General features: G+C 33.4%; 1 protein-coding gene across 2 annotated transcripts in view; it reads left to right on the forward strand.

The window, feature by feature from the left end:
- Positions 1 to 25,399, forward strand: part of LOC135135257 (BAI1-associated protein 3) — a 262,329-nt gene that overhangs the window by 179,477 nt on the left and 57,453 nt on the right. For both annotated transcript variants that reach the window (XM_064064285.1, XM_064064284.1), the window contains exons 5-6: positions 14,680 to 14,875; positions 20,816 to 21,110. In XM_064064285.1, the coding sequence (XP_063920355.1) occupies positions 14,680 to 14,875; positions 20,816 to 21,110 (491 nt within the window). The remainder of the gene's footprint in view (positions 1 to 14,679; positions 14,876 to 20,815; positions 21,111 to 25,399) is intronic.

Genomic DNA, 25,399 nt, shown 5'->3' on the forward strand with positions numbered 1-25,399 from the left:
ATCAAAACGCTCTGATGTGTAAACGAGAATAATCTAAGGATTATTTGATGTGTTTTTCTAAAAAGCTTTACCTTCTCGCTCTTTGTGTTATCATTCTCGCACACGTAACATAGCATTATTAAGCTACCTTTTCTAATGGATACAACGAATCCTCAATATTATTTTAATTTTACAGGAAAATTGAGATTAAGACCTTCCTGTTTATTTTTGGCATGTTAGCTCGATCGTGTTCTTTGTAATTCTGAAAAGTAATTAATAAGACAAAAATAGTCAAACGGATTTATTTAATCTCAGGCGCTTTCAAACACAACTACTTACATAAATCCCTCAGTTTAACAAACGGCAAATTTACTACATCCATTAATAATTTAGTATTTTCATAATTCTTGTAACACTTTCAGTCAATTTGTGCCCTTTGTTTGTCTTAATATTTCTGCGGTATGGCAGTTAATAATGAAAAATACATTTTAACCTCTTATGACTTGACCTAAAAAGTGGGGCAACACAACACACTGAAAATTTTGATTTTGGTAACTCCGATCTGGGACCTGTAATAGAATCTTGTAACTTAGAACACGTATCGAAGTCCGAATCTAGCTGAGAATTTACAAATTTCAAGAAACATTTTATTCCTAGCTAAAATTTTCTTGATATTTTCGAGCCCCGAGGCTGGAGGAATCGCTAGAAATTAGTATTAGAAAAAGTGTTAAAAGTTACGTTGAAGCTTTTGAACGAATTGCTTGAAGCTACAAACGCCAGAACGTGGAAACTACACCCAATCGTCTCCTTTTCACGAAAAAGTTCGATTCTGCATATCGCAAGTGCGCCAAGGCTTCACAATGATTAAAACAAGTTGAAATTAACTCAGAACTTACAATTTTACCATCGAACCAGTTTACTTCCTAAAAATTAGCGAGATAGTTAACAATGCAAAATTGTGTTGTTAACAACATCGTTCATTTTAACGGAGTAAATAAATTCGATTACTAGTCTTTATTTACTCTAAATGTTTGTTTCGTAGCTGAAATTTTACTGTTGTTTATCCAGTCGATAGTTTGTGTTGAATTTCACTATTCCAAGTGTGCCAACATAATTATCGTGTGTCTTTTGCATAACTGTCCGTAGTCCGGTCTGTTTAATATTTTAGTCACCACAACCGACCGCACTGGTGTCATGAAATGTGTCCCAGTCCATTCATTATGACTAGCACCTGCTTGAATGTAAAGGTGTTACTTCATCTACAGAAGCTTCCATTCAGTACAAAGAGTGTTCGTGCCTAAGATGTTTTAAATTCAATGCTGAACGTGGAGAATATTTTCGTTATTCATAATTCTTGCTTTGCAAAAATGATTTTAATGAAGAGCTCAACGTGGAACAGGCAAAACATGCATAAACAATTTGTAATGTGTGAAACACCTTATTAATGACGAACAACTTCGTGTGAAACTTTGTCACACGTAAGTTATAGGATGCATATACATACATAATTTATTTCCGTCTCCGTGTCCCCAGTATGAACATATATATATGAGCAACAAAATTACTGGCCGCTGCAGATGTGCATAGTTCCGCAATATATCCTCAATGAGAAAACTCAAAACTTGGTTATTTGAGAGATCTGTGTTACAATTATGTAACGTTATTCAATTCAATTCAATTCAGTGCATTTGTTTCGACCTAATCTTTCCTTAAATTACTTTTTAAAGAATTACTATTTTTTTTAAAGAGCCAAAATTAATTAATTATTTAAAAAATTAATCTTCAATAACGAAAAAATCCCTGAACAACTGTAATAATCCAAACAATTAGTTCCTAACTCGCGTTCTTGATGCCCTTATTTTGTTCTTCAATAAAGATTTGTTTAATAATTTATTGAAATGACACCATCCATTTTTTGGTGAGTGCAAATATGTTTTGTTTCTTTACGTTCAACGTATAAAAAATAAAAAAAGGAACATTAAAATGTTGAATTTGAATCATACATGATTCCTTCTCAAGAAATAAATAACTTTCATTTTCGGCTATTAGATGTTGGAAGCTATGGCATACTAGATTTCAGTAAATAATATCAATAAATCAATAAAGATTTGTTTCGTGGCCCTTAGAGGGTTGCCGTTTCCGTCTGTCTGTCTGTCTGTCTGTCTGTCTGTCGTTCGTCGTCTGTCTGTGTCGATTTTTATTAAATAGAGAGTTTCCGAAACTATTGAACCGATTGTTCAATTTTATACGTGATTTAAGAATATCGTGTAGATGGTATGGTAAAACGCTAACCAAATTTGTCTAATCATCCCCACAAACAATTTGATGACGTCCGTTCAAAATTTTGCGCAGTAAAGATTATCTAAATTTGATAAAACAATATAGTCCTGTACTCGTAGTTTATGTAACCGTTTTGAATTTTATCACAATTATAAGTAACTGTGATAAAATTCAAAACGGTTACAAAAAAAATGTTGCGAAATATTTTCCACGTGTAGCCGATATCTCGCTCATACATAGAATGCCTCCTGACTTAGTTGGTTAAGTAGCGGATTGTCGGGCTTGTACTCTGCCGCTTGGGTTGGTTCCAATCTCATCCTTATGGAATATGTGTATTTTTACACAGTGACTGGTATTATCTAGATATTTTTCGTTAGATTACAAACATACAAACATGTTAGGCTGCGTTCTTAGAGAGATTTTTTTAATTAACACTATTTTAAGCTTTGGAAAAGGAAACAGATTTTAATCAGCATTTGATTATGTTCACAGCAGTTATAAAATAGCAGTCAAACGAAAGATTGACAGCTTGAGTCAAAATATCGCAATTTTTTTACTTCCCGAGCTAAAGCAATATAGTGATCGAGCCCATCGGACGAATAGCCACTTTTATATTTTTTCGACGTTTCATGACCCATAAACTACGAAAAAAGTAGTATCCCGTTTCCGTCTGTCTCTTTGTCTGTCTGGTGTCTGCATTAATTTATATTAGACACGTAATATCCGAAACAACTGTACCGATTAGTGTCAAATTTTGAAAGCATGTTTTTTGTTTACATCGCGGTGGGGTTGCGGGTTTTGGGGTTTCTGATGAAGAGAGAACGAGTTCATTGGATGAGTGGATACTTTTATGTTTTTTCGACGTTTCATGACCCCTGATTATTTATTAAACAACTTTGACTTGTTTTTGCAGTGGTTTAATCTTCAAACACAAGTGGTCTCCGAGATTCGTATCTCAGGGACTACTTGTGTTTGGTTTTGAAGTGGTTTTAAAGAGTCTCAAGGATTCCTTGTCTTGTTTTTGATGTTATTATAAAGAATCTCGAGAACTTCTTGTTGTGTTTTTGAAGCGGTTTGAAAGAATCTTAAGGCCCCCTTTTGTTTTGAATTTGAAATAGTTTTGAAAGAATCTCACCAATCCCTTGTCTTGTCTTTGAAGTGGTTTGAAAGAAAATTAGGGACCTTTTTTGTTTTATTTTTAAAGTAGTTGTCATTTACCAAAATCAGTCTTATCTTATCAAGTATTAGCCCCGCCCACCCACCCCCTATTTTCTCAGAAGGTTTGTCATTTGCCACTATCAGTTTTATCTTAGCGAATACTATAATTTTTCTTTTTATTTTCTTCTTAATGTACATATTCTTCATAACAAAAGACTCAAAACATGTTTAAAATGGTAAATAAAATTATTGCAATTATTTTTCCTGATAGGCCTGTTATTCCTGGGTGTACTCGTTTTTTTTTTCATGATATTTGGAATCCAGTTTTCCAAAGTTGCACTAAATATTAAATGTCTTAAACGAAAAATGTATGATTCGCCTACAATTTTGGTCCGGAATTATCAATACGCGGTATTTTTTGAGTCAGCGAAATCTGTATGTCTTAGTTACCTAGGTTTTAATTTCTTGAAAAATTCCTACAATTTTACCATATTCGGCAGAATGAAATGTGGACACGATTTTTTTTCGTAATTTTGGTTCACTCTAGAGTTAGTTGCTAAAGAAACCAGCTGCTTGTAGCCACTTGTTGTTCGAAAACTCTTGAGCGATTGCCTTCCTTTGTAGGAATATTGTCACACTTTCAGTTCCATTCTAGAACCATTCATTCCACTACCGGACGTCGAGCATTCAATTCCAAACTTGGCCTTTCGGTTTTTTTCTTTCTTTTTTTTTTCTCTTTCTCTTGCATTTTGTATTACCTATATTTATGACGTCACTTTATTTAAAAATGTAAAACATTCTCGGGGGCGTCAAATGTCTTTTTTTTAAGAATGTGAAACCTTCTCAAAGGCGCCACATGTCTTTTTTTAATGTGAAACCTTCTCGGAGATTTCAAATGCCTTTTTTAAAAATGTCAAACCTTCTCGGGGGCCCCAGGTGTATTTTTTAACAATATGAAACCTTCTCAGGGGCCCCAAATGTCTTTTTTTTAAGAATATGAATCCTTCTCGGGGGTAGCAACTGTTCTTTTTTTAAACAAGGCGAAAGCTTCTCAAGAGTCCCAACTATCTTTTTTTAAGAGTATTAAATCTTCTCGGGGCTCCCAACTGTCTTTTTTTAAGAAGGTGAAACCTTCTTTTTTTTTCTATTACACTTATATTTCTACTACATGCCTAGTACATACCTTCTATATTGTTTTTACTCCACTGAGCTTATCACGAAAAAATGAAACTCCGCAAAATTTTATAATTTTTCAGGGAAGCAGTATTTGTTGAACTGTACTTCAGAAGCGAGGGAAACTCTGTCGAAATAACTCTCGACGAATTTTTTTGGTTCACAATACTGGGTTTGGTAATTTTGATTATTTCTTATCAAAAAAATTGTCATGAACAGCTTCAAAGATTAAAAATAAAAAGGAATTACCTAGCAAAATTTTGAAATGACGTCATTAAATTTTTGTAAGGGTTGATAAGACAGATTTTGAATAAAATTTTACTATCTACGCCATATTCCTAAAATTCGTCGAAAATTTAACAACAATCAGTTCAGTAGTTTAAAAAATTGTACATCTGTCTAATAAAATCGTCAACAAACGACAGATAACAAACAGGAAACGGAAGGCCGAGTTCTTGATACTCTAGATATTATGAAACGCCGAAAAATGTAATTACCTAATAACAAAAAACAAATATAATTTTTGAGTACTTAAATATTTCAAAAACCGATAAACACTGGATCGTGCACTACCTGAAACTAATGTTAAAAGGAGTGGAATCAAACATCAGCTAAAATTAGGATAAAAATTCTGCTTAATGCATATTTGACAAAATTATGGGAGTCAAAATTTTAACAATAATTTTAAGAAGCATTATTTGAAAATTTGCGTAGTAACAAATAAAAAAAATCGGTTCCTCCTTATTAGATGGAACTTCCGTTTTCAAACAAATCTAGTATCTAGTATCATCTCACTGTCTGAGATAAAAACGATTGCTGAACGTTCCTCTTCCATTACTATAAAACATTATTAAACAACTTCAATTTTATCTGCATGCCTAAAATCTCAGCGTGGATTCATACCCCATTTTTTTATAAAATTCAAATAGCATTTACCATGAAAATTTTGAGGTGATGTCATCAAATTGTTGGTGGGGATGATTAGACAAGTTTTGGCTAGCGTTTTGTCATCTAAAATACATATAAAATTTGACAACAATCAGTTCAGTAGTTTCGGAGATTAGCTGCATTGCATTAAAAAATAAAATTTCTTAAAAAAAACTATCCATAACAGGGCACAAGATTGTCTACCGATTTTTCAAATTAGATTTTTAATTTTACGAGTTTTCATCCAACACCAATTAATAGGGGCAAAAAAAACAAGATCAAAATTTACATTTGTTCTAGTGTTAATATTTCAGGCTGAGTCTAAACTTTTCCGAAATAAAATATTATTGTTATTAAACAGTTTCAGAAGTAATTTATTCATAATAAAATATCTCATTTAATAAATTGGGAAAAGGCTATAATCTAGTTCGGTCTGGACTGGGTGCTTAAATACAAATAAAGATAAGAAAATTGTTTTATTTATTAAAGATTAGATATAAAAATTACAAAAAAAGTTGATACAACAAATTTACGCGGCTATTTTTTTTATAAAATTTGCAGTGTTTATTTTATTTTTTATTTTTTATTTTATTTTATTAAACTTTTTTAAAACTATGTACAATAAATTCACAAAAATTGTTAAATAAAACGAGTAAGTACTTCAGCTATAATTCAGTATAAGTATACATGATGCTGAAAAAATGGCACACCAACTCAACCGTGCATTATTAAGTTCACAAGTCTAAGTTCGGGAAAAATCATTAAAAAATTCCTTACGTCAATTTGACGTTCACTTACAGAAGCAAAATATCGATTTCGACCGATAAATAAAAAAATTCTAAAAATTAGCCACACTTTTCCAATTCATCCTAAGCAATTTTTAAGTTTTTGCTATATTATAAAATGAAGAAAACTGTGGATGAAAACAAGATGCCTCCAAAATTATTTTATATAATGGAAGTCTAAATGATCTCATGTATCCAACATTAAGTGGTAAATTAGAATATGGTGACATATTGAAAATAAAAGTTAAATTTTGAAGGGCTATATTTCCTACATTCGGGCCCAAGAATTTTTTTAATTATTTTTTCTCTGTTTTATAAGCAGTCCTCAACAACGTGTCATAGAGTTGGTACGCCATTTTTTCACCACCCTATATATTGTAAGTGAGTCACTAACAAAAAATAGAATAAGATGCAGTAGTAAAGTATGAGGTATTCGATTCCTAAGAATTGAAATATCGATATTTGAAAATTGTAATATAATTAATTTTTTTATAAATACTCTGCACCTACATGAAAATTTCATTTCATTTATATCGCAACAAAGCACGATCTTCTTTTACCTCCACACAAAACAGCGTAAGACAGATTAAAAAAAAACCTAGAGCGTTATTTTCGTGAAGCTTTCCATTGGTAAAAAAATTCAAGAAACCTAAAAATAGAACACTATATAGTTAAAAATAAACCGTACAACTTTGTTCGTCGACATATTTTTATATTTCTAACGATTAATGAGATATCAAAGAACGCGCGCTCACCCTGCATAATTCTCATTAGAGTTCAATTTCGAAGGAGTAAAAGAAAGTGGCCACCATCGTACCATTTCAACCAAATTAAATAACATGTGACCTAGTCTTTCTTGGCATCAGGTGTGATAAAAAATTATTTCAATTTTGTGGTCCTACAGGACCTTGTTCGTCTCCCACATCCGCTAAATAAATAATAACGCTTTTCACAACTTTTTTTCAACGATCGTACGAATCACAGTATCATCCCTAATTATAAAATACGACGCAATCGAGTATCCTAAACAAGAGAGAACTGCCCACCTTAATGGGTTTTTTATAATAAATTAATTAGGAGCAAAGCCCCGGTTGATCTTGAATAAATCACTTAGCTAGTAACAGATCTTCATTAAAAGTGGAGTAAGTCTATATAAGCTATTTTAGGAGCTGAAACGAGATAATTAAAATTAATTAACAGCACTCGAGTTTGTCACAAAACTTAAAACAATGAAGTAAAACTTACTCGGGGAATAAAAACAGACTTATACTCTTCGTAACATTTGCTCTTTATCTTCATCCGATGAAACTTCGCTTTCCTGTATTAGACACGTTCATTCGTTATTTATCACTAATTATTTTCTACAACGATGAAAAATATACACAGGGTGGTCACTCTGGAGAGTTCTTGGACCGTGAAAAGTAGTTTTCTTAAAAAAATACCAAAATTTCCGAAAAGTTAAGTACGTAGTTTTGGTAGTTTCGCATTATAAATATATGATAATAATTTGTCGGTTTAATTTCCAACAGACAGGAAAGAAACAAAAACGGACGACATACGAACCGACGGAACCAACACATTTACATTTTCATTTTCAACGTGTGAAACGCCAAGAAAACACTAAATAAAATAAAACGACGGTATTACGACAGTCCTCATAATTATCGCTTGAGAAATAAAAAAGTTGTTATAAATAAAACATAACTCAAGTCTTAAAGTAAGTGACAAAAATTAATTTGTCTCCTTCCGCCACATAATGGATGTTTAACGGGACTTGAAAATTCACAAAGTTTTCGTGGATTTTCTAACATTCGCTTCAGCTAAATTATCCTTTTTTGCGACATTTCGCACCACACACTTCTGCTGAGAGCCACTTCACGGCGTGTTCCAAATATTCAAAGAAACCGTTTGATTTTTTTTTTTTTTTCAAGTAGGTAAGGGTCTCTCTTCCGGGAAATATCAAATTTGGCAACAACTGCGTCGAATATAATTAAGCACCAAAACTAGTAGCAGCAAAATTATGTTGTTTAAGTGTAAAAAAAAAAAATGAAAAAAATTTCAGATATAGTGGTTTCAAAGTGAACATCTGCGTATTTCTACAAGCAATGTTTTTTTTTAATTTAATTGTGAACTTTATAACCCATTCAGATCTCAGTATGACGACTCACTGATTCTAAGTAAAGCTCTGGGAAAGCTCCAAGCTAAAAATACTCATTAATATGAAACCACATTTTATTTAGTTATAGTTGGGAAACGACTTTCAAACGGATTGTAAAAGTTTATAAAAGCACAACTACCGCGACTAAATAATTCGTGCTTTAAAAACAGAGCTTATGACATTCGTCGTTTTATATCATACGAAGCAAAATTAATTTTATATGTCGCATTTCCTAACAAGTTGCAAGCAGTTTCCTTTCCGATTTAATTAATAGAGCACAGCAGGTGTGTAAACACAAAGCTCTGTGATTTTGTTTCGTTAGCATTAATTAATGTTTCAGTTCAGAACAGACTTCAGTTGAATTCTATAACAGCAAACATCCTGATTTCCTTTATTTTTCATTCTGTGTTCAATTAAACGCGATAACGATGTAAACATGTTTTGATTTTTAACTACTCCTTCCTTTACACTTTGACAGCTTGAAAGCAAGTCTTTATCACTTCAAAATGAACTCCTATATAAGAAATATCTTCTCCCTCGCGGGTGCTGTTGATTTAAAATAGACTTTTCTTCAACTTCCTATTAGAACGAACGAACAAAGTTTCTGTGTGAAAGTTTTTATCTGTTAGCTTAACATCTCCCGCCTTAGCCGGTGTTGTTTCAAAAGTCGGTTTATTGAAGGTAAAAATTAGTTTCTCTCACCATCATCTGTAGCAATAACGACGCGTCATTGACTCAAATTGCATTAAAGTTGACATCAATATTGACATTTCATTTCGGCAGAAGAGATTCAAATTAGAATTCCTCTTCCCTCTGTGTTGATTAATATTAACCGAGCGAAATTTTCCTAATTACAATCGCGGTTTGATATGGAAATCTTGGCGGCTAGGGGTGCTATTAGATCTTGTTGATCATGTAATGGGTGTTGATACAGCTTAATGTTGATGTACGCAACGATTCTGTTACCAGTAGGGCAAAATTACCTCGCAAGTATCAAGTATTCTAGATTGAGAAGTTTCAAATGTTTTTAGCATTTTTGACAAATTACAAAAAGTTCTTTACATTTTAAGTTTATTGATACTTAAAATACAATAAATTAAACTTATTTTAGAAATGTAAATAGTAATAGTATAAGTAAATATCACGCCATTTAAATGTGGATATGCAGCAATAAAACCTAAAAACTAAAATAATAGATTTTTTTATTTAAAATTAGTTTTAGAAATTACATTGTTGCTGAAAAAATTTTCGTGGTTTCTGTTTTCATGAACTAATATTATTGTAATTTTACCAACTTTAGTATATAACTAGTTAATAACTCTTTGGCCATGTACTCCTGACTTGTGTGTTCTACTGGATGTTTTTGAAGTTTATATGAAAATCTACACAACATTCCCAACATACTTATAAAATTTGACAACAATCGGTTCGGTAGTGTCGGAGATTACCTGTTTACTAAAAATCGATACAGACAAAGAACAGATGACAGACAGGCAGATAGACAGACAGAAATGGGAGGGTCATGCAACGTCACAAAAACATGAAAGTAACCGATTGTCGGATAGGCGCTATTACAATATGTCCTTATTTTAGAAGTGAATATTCAAAAATTTAAATGCATCCGGTGAGGGAATATTAATTTATCTATAGACTTGAGTCAGTTCTCGTACAGGCTTAAAATTGAAATTCAGTTCCTTTATACAGGGTGTCCCAGTTAAAACTCCGTGGCCTTATTAAATTCGATTACAGGGATATACACTACTTAGATATTTATGTAATTTTCAATTGATAAAAAAGTAAAACTTATAAGTAACATAAAAAAATAAAAGTTGACTGAAATAAGGCACTCACACTTTATTTTATAGTCAACAAGATCTGTTTCAAAAGCAGTTATCTTAGGATATGTTCGAATTGTCGTAAAATGGTGATAGTAACGGCCTATCAAAATCTTTTAAAAAATATATGCGTCATATATGTAATGTACTAAATTAAGCTGCCCCATCAAGTTAAAAACAATGGCGTTTACGGAATATTAAAACATCTATCTGTTCTTAAGATATAAGACCGCAGAGTTTTAACTGGGACCCTTATAAAACGGAACTCTAGATAATATTGCCAATAACAGGGCCATTAGTTTATATTGAAGCATATCGAAAATAACTGACCTGGTTGTTAATTAATAGCTGGTAAAACTTTTAAAATAAATAACTTATTACCTTCTAGTCAATATGGTTTCAGGAAAACCAAAAGTTTACATACAGCTTTTACTGAGTCTGTAAACTCAGATCCACTTCAGTGGAGTCGTTTTTTGGTGTTTTTGTAGATTTCACTACTTAACTCAAATGACTTATTTAAATATATACGAGTACTTAAATCGCCAGTTTTTTTGTTGCGCGAAGTAAAATAAAACATTTTTTTGCCGTTTATTGCAAATAAAGAAAGCCATGTGTTACATAACTGAATGCACAAAAAAATACTTTTTTTCAAAAAAGACAAATTTTTTTATCGAAATTTGAATAATATTTCAGGGGTTAGATAGAGTTCAATTACTTGTACTTCTATACCAAATTTCAATCAGTTCTGATTAACCGTTCTCGCGATATTCAACTGCTTCCATACTTTTTAGCAACCCTGTATGTGTGAATTGTTAAAGTACAGGTAAAAAAGCGTGCTATGCCTGTGTTTCAAGTGAGTTTTTCCCTAACAAAATTGTGTGATGACGTTGAATTGATGATACTAATAAGAACAATCCGGTATTCTCAAATTTTCGGCAAAATGGCGTGAGCCGTTCTTGATTTGATTAATTAAATAGGCTGCCTCATTGATTATTTTTTTAATCACCCGTTATACATGAAAAATATGAATATAGTGATAAAACACAAGTACAGACTCATAATGTTTTGCATACTTTAGATAGCATTTATTTGGTAAAATTTTGAACTGACGTCATCAATTTTTTAACAGGGCACAGACAAACAAATTTTGATTAACGATTTAGCAAGCTCACGATAACCTTAAAACGTTTACAAGCTTATAGAGGATTAGATTTTGAAATTTCAAAATTATATAGCAAAAATGTCAGACCATTTGATTTTTTTACAAAAATCTCTATGTCTAGCGTAAAAACTGAACCCGATTCATAAACCACAAGTGCAGTAGTATATTATTTTATAAAATTTAATAACAACTAGAATTCAAAATTTTGGAGATGACGTCATTCCGTTGTTGGCGGGGATGATTCGCCAATTCTGGTTGACATTTTACCGTCTATACCCTACACACTACACCTAAAATGCATATATAATGACAACAATCGATCCGGTAGTTTCGGAGATTGTCTGTCTTATAAAAATCGACATTCACGACAGACAGATCGACGGAAACGGGAGATCACTTTTTTCCTACTCTAGGGTCGACATTAACTAGTCGCCCGATGGACCTTATTACAATAATGATAATAAGAATGACTTTATTTCCAACACGCTGTACACCCAATTAGAGGAAATTAATTGATACAAAAGAAACATGACATTAAAATAAGTAACTACCAAAAATCGAAAGGTCACCTACCAAAAACTGCTAGTATACCATGTATAATATAATTAAAATTATCCCCATTTAAATCGCACAGTGTAGCAATTTTATTAAACAATTCACACATTTTGATTAACAGGAACCTTCACCACCAAGTTAGTCTTTTTTGCTTGACAATAGAATGAATCTAGTCTAGTTTGAAGAGAGAAGAAATCAAATCTAGATAATAATAAAGAACTTCTCTTATTGTATATCTACGATGTCATTAAAAAAGAGGAGAAAAGGCAAAGGACCCAAATTAGATCTTTGAGGCACCCCAGATGTTGGTCTAATATCCTTCGAGACAAAATTTCAATATTTGACATACTGTCCTCTGTTTAATAAGTATGATTTAAAAAGAGTTAATAAGGAATCGGAAAAACCATCACGACGTAATTTATTCAGCAACACAAAATGATGGATTTGATCAAAGAAAACTAAAAAGTCAAGTCCCATAGTTAGAGGATTTTTACATTGGTTCAAGGCTTTCAAGATGTCGTCCTCTGAAATATAATTGCAAGAAATACACAGGGTATAGTATTTCTGAAATATGGGGATCGGAATTGGCATAAACAGATTCAAAATATTCAACAAAGGCATTAACAATAAAGGTCGAATTATTATTTAACTCGCTATTATTGTATTTCTTCACACCAGGAATTACTGAATTACCCGTTTTATTTTGGATCAATGCCCGGAACTTTTTAGGTTCTTTAGGTAGAAAGAGTTCAGTGTTTGTTAAGTAATTCTTATAACTCCGTTAATGAGATTATGAGTGATGCGACGATAGTCTTTAAAGAGGTCACGATAGTGAAATGTTTTTTAAAATTTTAAAAGCAAAGATATAACATTATTTCGTTGTTAAACCAACTCGCGTAATGGGCAAACTTTTCTCATAGTTTGTTCGGGGAAAATCTTATTTCAAGAGAGGCGGATTTCTAGATAAAATGACAGGTACAACAAAATTAAATAATGTTCAGATAGGCGCACGGTTTTTATAACTTTGAAACAAAAACAAATATCAAAGTACATGCGTCTATAACAAAGTAAGCGTAAACCGAAGTACACACAAAAAAATTTATACGCATCCTGAACAAAATAGATGTTGTTCTTAAAGCAAAAAAATTTGATGAATTTCCGCTGAAGCTTCTCATGCGTTCACCATAATCAAGATTTAATGGTTGAGGATGCCGACGTAAGCTATCAATTTTTTTCTACGACCATTTGAGTGATATATAAAAATATCTATCAGAATCCGAAAAAAAGTTTGGGGTTAAAATAAAAAAAAAAATAGGCATACGGTATCTAGAAATCCCGCTTCTTTGAATAATTATAAAATTAGATTTGCGCCGTAGGGGCACAAATTCCAAAGCGATGCTCAGGGACGGATCTAGTGCTATGCTATTATTTAGGACTCCTTTTTTCCTGCTATGAATAGGAGTTGGATACAAAATTTATTTTACATATTTTCAATACGTGAATATATGTAGAAGAAAAGAAGAAAATAGAAGATTGAGCTATAAAAAACTCGTAACTTTTCGAGATTTTACCAACTGGTATTTATGTTAAAACTTAAATTTAAAGTAAAACAAAAAAATGAGAAACGATACTGAAAACAAAACACAGCCGTCCGGTGGCGGCAACTCTTTATGTAGGTCGCTGACTGGCTGCAAGTCATAAATTACTGGAACGGTCGAAAGTGCCCAGTTTTGCATTTTGCACAATCTCGAAATCATCAAAGGGTCAGGCGAACTCGAAATTCTGTTTTTGTAATAACCAAGTTAAAAACAAATAAATTTTATTTTTCTCTACATTTAGGCCACAAGGGGCCCCTTAACTTCAAAGGCCTGATGCTCCAGCATCACAAGCATCTTTATAAATCCGCCTCTGGCCGGATGTCGCACAAGTACGGGCAATATAAAATATATTTACAGCAGATAACCAACGGGAAAAATGGCCTCTCAGCAACATGTGCAACTTGTTTATGTTTATACTTTATCAACACTCTGTATGTTGATATCGAGAATTTACATAGTTTTCTTAACTTGCTAAACTAATCATTGTGAAAACTTTTACAATTTACATTCATTTGACATGTAGTAATTGAATTAACTCTTTGTTGAACCATGGTGAAAAGTTTTTACCTATTTTTTACGTATTGGGATAAAAACATCAATTATTTATTTTTTATTTACTTAGATTTGCCATTATAGCACTTCAGATTTTCTTGTTCCTGTACGAATCTACGACACAATACAATGCATCAAACCGAAACCATCGGTGTAAATACTTTTGTTTGTTCAATATGGCCTAAATCTTACCCCACGATCTGTGGCCATAAATCAGTATCTCGAAATAATGCATAAACTTTTAACACAAAATCTAACAGCTGCATATTCACCAAAAACAAGAACAATGTTTCAGAACTCTGCAAGCTCTACAGTTCACATCTAAACGTAATCATTCGTCGTTAAAATATTGATCGTTGTTTATATCAGCTGAGAGTTCTAATCATTCAGCTGCCGTCTTTTATGGTGTAAATCTAATATTTACCTGAAGGAAGTAACGCATTGAGCAACCTTCGCTTGTAATGTGTAGTAGCGCAGCTCCTTTATAACCCAAGTCGGTCTTTTATTTTTATTTCAGGTCGGAGCACCAGCCCCAGGAGGCCAATATGCACACTATAAAGAAGATCTCTACCTGTACGGTCAAAGGGCATTCGCGATGCCACCAGATCGCCATTACCGCATGCTGCACCTAGCAGGAGAAGAGAAACCGCCGATCGTCGTCCTTAGCGTTGTAGTCATAGAAGCCGAAGGACTGGAAGCCAAAGATGCCAATGGTGAGATAACTGAACTGATTTATTGCTTATCGCATCAAGTTTCACCGTAATACATGTCTTAGTAGATGATGTATGTGACATGGGCTAAATTCTCGGGGCTTAAGTGGTATTATAACGTTGCTGGCTTCTTATTCGTCGTGTCATGGGATATTCAGATTTTTTCCTGGATTAGTTTGAAAATTACGTAGCGTGTAGTGATTTGTCTTAGCGCATTTGCCAGTTTGTTTAGTTATGATCTTTGTCACTCCCTCATTCTACTGAAGTATATTTGCTGATTTACATCGAGATTAGGCTAATCCTGTCGTGCTAAATATCTTTAGTGACAGCTCATGACCCAAGAACATTCCAAGGGCCGTGATGCAATATTTACACAACAGCTTCTACATTTTGTTTGTTTCGAATTAAGCTATGACAGAGTGCTCAGTTCTCGCAGTTTGTCGGTTAAGTAAGGGTTAAACAGGTCTGGATTTTTTATTATTTTTAGCAGTTAATCAATTTTGGATAATATTAACCTTGTTAATAGAAACACGAGCATCTTTTCCATTTCCTCCAAATTGTATAGGACGATTTCTAAAAATATATGCATTACTTGTAGCCACAGCATCTTGTACCGTATTGTTCATTCATGCATGGTTAATGGTCAGTGCGAAAGATTATTAATTATAAAAACAAATAGTGATACCGAGAAGGACCGGTTTTTGATAATGATGATCGAGTTTTTATTTTGCCGGATGTTTGGTCCTTGCCACAACGAAACCACATTGTTTATTGGAACAGAAATAAGAGCAACTTAGAATGCTACTACCTTTTTACAATAAATGTTGAAAATGTTGTTCTTGACTAGCAATACGGGCTTCAACTCGTCGTAACATGTTTGCACGGATACGTAAAAAAACTGCGAGAGTTCACGAACTGTAGCTGCTGCAAAGACGTTAACTAAACAAACGACGCCAACCAACCAATACATAACTCGTTCTTACCGTGGTTTTACATTTTGCTTATCAGTGCGCCGTTTTTTGGTTAATCCTAGTTGTTCTGTGCCATTCACTGAATAGTAGTTATGGTACGTCAAGAACCACTACCATTGGCACGTATAACAATTTATATTTAACTTCAACTAATTTTTTCTAGACATTGCTACCTAATCTTATTGTGAACTATTCCCCTTTTTTTTGCACGCATTTCGAAATCACCCTGTATTTGTAAGACGCTACAAGAGTTTGAAAACTGCAGTATTTCTTTCTTTAATATCACGAATTACGAATGCTGTCACCACTTAAAGCTAACCAAATCGATATGAAGCAGACTCATATAACTTGCAAACGACAAAACATAAATTATCTCTTAAGTTTCTAAAAAGCACGAAACTCGCTGAAAAACTTTCATAACTTCTTGAAATTGGACGCCTGTGACAAATTTGTGCCTTAATATCCGTATTTATTTGCTTTTCACGGTCATTATCTTTTGAAATACAAGACGACAATAACAATATCAGCTGTTAAATAGTAAACAGAACCGGAAGTCTCACGTAGATACGGACTCCAGGAAAGAGGAATTCGTAATATTCCCAACGGGCTTCTTATTGACCACTCCTAAACGACTTTTTTATTTCTAAAATTTATATCAAGTAACCGGTTTTATTTTCTTGCTAGATAAAATTTTGTTATTTATATCACCTTCAAACGACATTAGCGAAACTTTTTCTTTCGAAGAAACATCTATTATCGTTTTCCCATTTTTCGGTCCTCGTGGGCCGATTCATTATAAATCTTGGATGGAATGTGGCATGACCTATTCACCAAAAATTAACTCCAACATCAGATTATGCTTTGTTATTATTGTTGGAGTGTAATTAGTTATAATATTAACGTCAATAACGTCTCTACAAAAACCTGTTTTGAAACAAAGTTTCAGTCTTCCTTAATTATTTAGCCGTCAAAGAAGTTTATTAAGCTCCTAGTTCGGTCACTTGCTACGTTAAGCTTTTACTTGTTGTAGCTGTCGCTTCGACAAGAATCTGCTTTCAAATAATATTCACTTACAATCAAAATATAACTAAATTGTCTATACTTGCCGAAAGAATCTTAATTAATAGGATCTAAAGCTCGACGTAAGTAAATTTTAACACATTAGTATTCCGTGGTTGTTTTTGTTGGCGCAACAGTTCAGTGCCACCGTCTGCTTTTATTATAAAGTTAATTTACTTGCAGAGGCCGAAAAACAAAATACAACCGCCAAATGTCTTTTGGAACATCACTTTGACGAATCTCTAATTTCAAGTTTTCTTGGCGTTTCACAGCTCACAGAACGTGAATTACTTTTTTTTTTTTCTTTTCCGTCGATGTGATCAGTCTGTGTATAGTCGATTATCTGTATATTGGAAACGTGTTATATCACATTTTATCTCTTAAACTACCGAACGGATTACATTTCACATTAAGATTATCGTGAGAATGGTAAAACGCCAAGCAAAAGTTATTTTTTCCGCAAATTTGAACATCGTAATGTCATATCACATGCGAATTTAAATTTCCACGGCTAATTTTACTGGTACGTTTACATTGGTATCTGTCTATTTCTGCAAAAATTTTATAATGTCCAATATCTTAAAGGTAGTTTCCTTTAATTCGAGAAGGTTCTCATTGTCGAAAATATAAAAAATACTCCTATATGAATTACTAGTAACAACTGTAACACTGTGAAAGAGCTTAGTTGCAGACTAATTTACAAAATATTTATAGATTCTGATTGCTTTTGAATGATTAAATTCGTGATATTGCTTGGTGCTAATGTCGTGATCCCTTAATATTCACTAATGTCTGTGTAAATGAAATTACCGAAATGGTTTCAAGTAAAATTGATTGTTAATGGGAAAATCCGCCCCCACTGTGGAAACACCGAACTATTTTTCTTTTAAATGTTAGTTATAGAAGTTACATGATCTTGACACTACGAAATATGTTCAAATTCCGTGTTTTAGTCGACGAATAGGATGAAAATAGTCACTTGTGTATCAAGGCCATAAAGAAGAAGTTTTTCGGCCGATGTGAAGTACAAAATTGAAAGAAAAGTCCTGCCGATTTGTGCTACTATACTCCTCTGCTTCGGAAAAAATTAATACTACTTTCATGTTTTCTCAACATGTGGTAACCCTAGAGTACGAAAAGTGGTCTCCCGTTTCCGTCTGTCTGTTGTTGGTCTGTCTGTCTGTCGGTCGTCTATGTCGATATTTATTAGACAGATAATCTGTACCGATTGTTGTAAAATGTTATATGTATATTAGAAATATTAAAAGCTAACCAAAATTTGGCCAATTATCCCCACCACCATCACAGATGACGTCATCTTCAAAATTTGCAATGATAAATTTTATTTAAATCGCATAAAATAGCATACTCCTGTACTTGTGATTTATGAGTTAGTATTGAATTTTTACCCTAGACGTCCAGATTTTTGAAAAAAAAAATCAGAACTGTACATTTTGGAATTATTTAACTTGGAAACTACAAAACCGAAGGCTTTGAAATCTTGCAAACGTTATCATAATCGTGGTAAATCGTTAATTAAAATTTATGCGTTTATCCCCACTCAACAAACTGATGACATCATCTCAAAGTTTTCCGAATAAATCTTATCTGAAATATGCAAAATATTATGACTCTATATTTGTGGTTTATAAATGCACTCATAGTTTTTATAATTTTTTTCTAAATTTAAAAAATATTAAAAGTGTCGTTCAACCTTGTCGTAGAAATAGTGCCATCATTTTTTTAGTGTTTCGGAAGCTGCTTGAACTTCAAATTTCGTTTTTTCGCGTTTTTAAATTTTTAATTAATTAAGTTCCTATATTGCAAAATAATAAAATGGTAATTTTTTAACATTTACTTATTTACTGCCTATATTAAAAAAAATGGTCAAAGATTATGTCGACATTAAAAAAAAGTAACTTAAACTTGGGAAGTAAAAATACGATAGAGATTATTATAGAGCATGTTTTCCTCCAGTTCGTCACTGTATCATACTTTAATCACCCACAACCCGCCACTACCTTTTATTCAAACGTATTATGTGACAAGAACGCACTGTGTTAATTTGTTTATATTTTATTTGGCGCGGAGTGCGGGGAAATCGAGTGAACCGTCAAACGACGGCTGTACCTGACTATTCCAATCAACATTTCAACAAGGACACCAATGTCAATTCCGACACGTACAGTGCAGATAATAAAAAATATAGATATGTAATGTAATATTATACACTATAAAAAAGTTGTGACCCATGGGTCTATCGAACCTACAACTTTCGCGTTAGTAATTCAACATTTTTACGGCACGACCACGGGGTTCACCACACGTCAGTGCTCCTATACTGGTATAAAATACAATGATGCAGGGTAAAACTGAAGGCGCATTCATAAACCACAAGTACAAGAGTATGTTATTTTATACTATTTAAATCGTGTTTACTAAAAAAAGTTTGAGGGGACGTCATGAAATTGTTGGTGTGGATCACAAGACAAATTTTATTTAGCGTTTTACCATCTACACAATATTACTAACATACATATAAGATGTGACAATAGTCGGCCTAGTAGTTTCGGAAATTATGTGTCTAATGAAAATCACAGTCGACAGACAACAGACAGGCCGAAACGCGGGACCTACTTTTTCGTATTCTGGGGGGTCATTGGAAAATTGGATAAGCCGTTTTTGACATAATTTAGTTAAAAAAAATATTCTTTTTGCCAGAATTCATGAGTAGATTGAGAACACAACATAAATTTCAGGCAAAATTTAGTTACCAAAACTTTAAGATGTCGTCATCAAATTTTGGAGAGAAACAAATTTTAACATCGGTCCAATAGTTTCGGAGATTATTTGTCTAAATTCTTCACTAGTCTAGGTTCTAGAAATAAAAATCGGAACAAAACTGTGCTTTAATGCAAAGCAGAGGTTTAACCTAGAGAGTTTATCGTAAAATTTACAACACCACCTACTGACAAAAAAAGCTTCGTAAATAGCGACCTGGTGTAGACTTGTTTTAAATAAACAGAGACTTTTTGTTAAACAGGTCGATACGGAATTGTCGTCGGAAACAAATTTTAAATGCTTTTTGATCGACGAACGAATTCAATTAAAGAAAAGTCGTCATTTGCTATCTTTAGATTACGGCTTACAAAGTCTCAATCTCCTACTAAAAAAGAGGAAATGGGAAATGACTACCAAGTGCCGGTTGTTATAAAAAAAACGCGAAAAATAACCAACTTATTGTGATCATACGAGTATAAGCAAGTGACGTAAAATGTTTGGTTGGGAAAAATAATCACAAAGAAAATATCCATGTTTACTTTTACATTGAATGGTAGCTGCAATATCAACTGCATAAACAACAAAACTAGGCATCACTGAGTAACAACAATAAGATATATTGAAAATTTAAATAAATAAATAGCATCCAATAAACACATTCATAAATATGCAGTTATCCGTGGGCAATTTTGTTCTGTTTTAATCTTACATTTTTAACACGATTTTTGACTTTTGTCGAGTTCTTTTATAACATGTAGTAGTATTTCACTCAACAAGTAAAAGCTATAACTAGCATAATAAATAACTGACCCCAGACAGGCAATAACCCGACGAAAATAAAATTTGCATTTTTATATTCTACGACTCATAAAACCCCAAGACCATTTGAAATCAGACATTCATTAAAATGACCCCAAAAACTGTGCACGTCCCATGTCAATTGCTGTCCACCGCCGTAACAAATACCTCGCTTGTCGTCGATCATGTGATATCAACGACCTCATACTATATCTCGTTTATGAATTATTTAAAAGTATCCGATACCCGGAAAAGCCGTCAGTTTTAAACTCGCCCACACCACACTAAGATGAAAAATCTATTTATTGCATCATCATCTCGAACGTAATTTCAGGTTTCAGTGACCCGTACTGCATGCTCGGAATTCAACCGATGGCAGCACCGTCCTCTCCTCAACCTCAGCCTCTCACCCCTAATCGCACCCTGTCGGATGCCTGCGCTCCTGACATTCAGGGCAATCATGAGAAGTTGCGGAAACACCACAGCTTCAAGTTGAGCTTCAAACGAAAAGACGGACGAGTTAGAGAACAACGGGACAGCATCGTCGGTGCACTGCCAGCCAAGTTCATAAGAGCCACTTCCGTCAAACCCCACACGCTCAACCCCAAATGGAACGAGAAGTTCAGATTGTAAGTGGCGAATAATCGCATCAAACGCACGATAATTAAACAGTGTTGCAATTATCTTAGTCTTGTGTCAACTACACGGTTCCTCATCTGATTAACGATAAATAGCGTTGTCTCAGTCAGAAGGTACAATTTCTTACGGTCCTGCAAACGCTGAATACAACATTCTTGAGGCGAGTGAGTAGGGTTTGGTCTAGAACGCAGGATTTGAAAACTAATTCTTCTGGAGAAATGTACTGCTTTTAGTTCAACATTTTGGTTATTCTGTGTTATATTGGCAACAGCATTATCGTTTAATCACCAACTAACCTAATTAAACGACACTGTTACATACTGAAATTTGCTTACTTAATTTTGAAGTAAAATTAAGCTTATTCGTGAACAAATTTTTTATGACCTGACCTGACCTGACCTGCGATTCGTTGTACAGAAAACTGAAAACTAAACGAATGATACGCTTGTGATTAATAAAGAAAACCTTAAATCTCGCGATCGAAAATTCGTCAGGGGAAAGATGCGCGACCTTTGACTCGAAGGGAAGGTTGGAACGGCATCTACATTTGAGAGTGCGACTCTCAGTCAGAAGAACTGTCATCGAAGTTTCCAGAATATTGTATGCAATATTTATTGTAACAAATTTGTTAATACCTGATGCGGCAATGCGTAATTTTTTCTAAACTTCTGTGCTTTTCATTAAAAAACTTTGCGTTGTTTGGTTTAGTTTCGCGAAAACGTAATTTCGAGTACTATAAAAAGTGGTAAAAATAACCTGGGATACAGGGACTGAATAAAAGTTTGAATAAGTTAATGATGTTGGAGTTAATCGACCTGTAACTTTCTATAAGGGTCAGATAAGTGTTTAAGGCGATTAATTCTTGCGGCAACCTGCAATTCACAAGCTAAAAGTAGTGATTTAACAGACCGGAACCAAAATTAGAACACAACACAACAACTCCTGTACGATTAACAATAATAAGCACGAGATCAGATAAAGCCGGCGTTGTGATGCGAATTACAAAATTTACTAATATGTATGTTTCAAAAGATAAAACTTCATCGTTACGAATTTTTATATCGGCTGAGCTAAGATACGATAACATTTTTTTTTTATGAAAAACTACAACCCAGTTGCGAAAAATAACATAGCGTCCATTCCTTCAAATGCTCATATGAATCTACAAACGGGAACGGCGTTTTACGTTACTTCTGACATCTTCTGCGTGGGTGAGGTTCTGCCTTAACAGAAAAATAAATTCGGAGTTCGTTTTGTTTTATCTTGTATTTTACCTACCAAAAGCTATCACACCACACAATACAAGTCACAACGAATTCATAAATTGAACTTGCCTCAGAGAAAATGTCAACAACGCGGGAACTCGTACCAACATCAATTTATAAACGATGAAACTAGTATTCGAACGTGATCCAATGTTAACTAGTTGTCAAAAGTTTATTAGTTAACTGACGTCCGCAAATAGTTTATACAACGATGTCACATTTAATCCAAAGTTAAGCTTAGCTTAAGTTGGCAGGGTGTTAGGAGACATGCAACTTGACATGCTTTTGTACAGGGTTTCTATAAATCATTATAGGGTCTAATTATGTCATGGAAGCGTGCCGCCTATCACTTTATGTGGACTTTACTAAATGCCACGCATCTGTATAACTGGTTACCTAAATACTTCATATGTTGTTAAAAAATAAAACTAATTTATTACCATAAAAACAAACAAATTTATTGTGGTTAAATATCACAGCAAATTGAAACTCTTGACCATTTTGTTCAAGGCACATGTTCACTGTCTTTTTAATTTCAAAAATGGTTTCTAACATCCTTTCGTAAATTCTTTGGACCCCTGTTCAATTTCATGTTGCAACAAGAACTCCTGACTGCTGAGATAATCAGGTCAAAGATGTTTGCGGATTCTACTCAAGTTATCTCAAATCATTAATAACTTCCTCAGATTTTGATGATCTTCCAAGAGATTTCCTTTTGTTGACATTGTCACTTCGAACAAATCTCTAATATGAACCCCTAACGATGTTTCTTGAATTTATAAATCAGATATTCTTGCTTACAAGCGGTTACAGAATACACTCATTCTCCGTTTACGAATGTGCAGTGACAACTGTAACAATGAGGCATAATTTTAGAAAAGCGGAATTTTTGAAATCCACGGCCAACTACGCCCTTAAAATCATTTATAAAAACCCTGCACAACCGGTCCTTAGGACTAATAATACCTTAAACCTTATTTAAAATAGTTTCATGTCTCAAGGCTTCCTTTTCTCGAGCTTTCCATCACTAGGATTTTCTCAAGCCTATCGTTTTTACAGTACACTCGGCTTGCCCTCGTGTTGGTCACCTCTCCTTGGAATATAATATTTTATGGTGTCCTTGTTTACCTGTTGTTCAACATTTGTTCGTGTTGTTTAATTGGAAAAAAAATACATTCGCAGCTTTTTTCTTGGTATAAGTATGTAATTGAATACAGTTTTCGATCTTTGATCAGATTTTTGTCCCTTTTACTTTAACACCCATTTTCTTAATCAACAAACTAAGGGCCGGTTGCATAAACGCAAATCAAATTTAATCGCTGATTAACTCCATAGTAACGATTGTTATTATCATAGTTACAATTGTTCTTAATCAGAGATTAAATTTGATTTGCGTTTATGCAACCGGCCCTAAATCTGATGTAGTAATCGTGATCATTATCTGTCTTCTTTCGTAGTTCGTAGCTTTATTAAATCATTGCTTTTGTAATCAAGTCCATCGCCCGACTCTCTACTTTTACGTCTTCTCGACCTTTCATGACCCCTAAAGTACGAAGACATACGTCGCCCTTTTCCGTGTGTCTGTCTGTCCGTCCGTCTGTCTGTCCGTCTGTCTGTCTGTCTGCCGTCAGAGATTCTTATTAGACAGATAATTTCCGAAAGTACTGGTGCAATTGTTATCAAATTTTGTATTTCTATTAGTAATATCATGTATATGGTAAAACCCTAACCAAAATTGGTCTAATCCTCCCCACCAATAATGTGATGACGTCACTTCAAAATTGTACCTAATAAATGGGTTTTAAATTGTATAAAATAACATAGTTCTACACATGTAGTTTATGACTGCGTGTTGAGTTTTTACCCAAAACGTCCAGATTTTTGGAAAAACAATCAAAATTTTAAAACAATATTTTGCAATATAATTTTGAATCTATAAAACGGAATGCTTTGAAATCTTGCAGATGTTTTGAAGTTATTGTAAGCATGGTAACTTTTTAATCAAAGTGTATCTGTTGATCAACCCCAAAAAATTGATTATGTCATCTCAAAATTTTGCCGAATAAATCCTATCTCAAATGTGCAAAATATGATCAGTACCTATATACTTGTAATTTATAATTGCATTCACATTTTAGAGTTTCTTATACTTATGATTAAGGTCATTGTAGACATGGTGAATTGTTAATTAAAATAAATTATTATTCGCCCCAAAAAAATTGATGACGTTATCTCAAAATTTTGCCAAATTAATTCTACCCAAAGTGTGCAAAATACATACGATGAGTTTTTACTTGTGATTCATCATTGCATTCATATTTTTTATTCATCAAATTAAGAACGAGACACCCCATTTTCCCGAAAAAGTGAAAATACGAACGTCTTTATTTAATAAGAATTATAATAATGATATTCAGAACATTTTGTCGATTGTAGCTTACTACTTAATAGTTTTGATCCCCTGTTTTGAGGGGACGAACTCATTCAAATCAAACTAATTTCTACGTGACATTCTTCCGATGTATAAAGAAAAACAATTTCAAATTGTTTTTCTTATCGAGGATAACCTAAGGACGTACAGTAATGGAGTCCATCGGGCAATTCGGTACTTTCGTATTTTGTCGATATTTCATAACCCCTAGACAAGGCCGTAGCTAGGGGAAGGCTAGAGGATGCTGAGCCTCCTCTAGATCTAGACAAGTTATTATTAACCAAATGTGAATTACAACATCGAAAATCAAAATAAAATGTAGTGTCTTATTTAATGAGCCGAAGTCATAGCAATAAAAAAGTCTGGCCCGTCGGCATTGTAATCCGGTTATTGCAATTCGTAGAAAACATCTTTTAGTTTAGTTTTTGTTTCACTCTCACGTCTACAGGTTGATAAGTGTTATCGCTATTTGTCCTAAATTACGAGTACCATAAATGATTTTCAATTCAGTCTTCAGTCGCACCTCTGTTATTACATACGGCAGACGTGAAAATAACAATATTACAGTACTTTTATTATTAGT

The sequence above is a fragment of the Zophobas morio genome, unplaced genomic scaffold (genome assembly GCF_036711695.1).
Source record: "Zophobas morio isolate AGI-343-1 ecotype UQ-CSIRO unplaced genomic scaffold, CSIRO_AGI_Zmor_V1 ptg000024l, whole genome shotgun sequence".
Classification (NCBI taxonomy): domain Eukaryota; kingdom Metazoa; phylum Arthropoda; class Insecta; order Coleoptera; family Tenebrionidae; genus Zophobas; species Zophobas morio.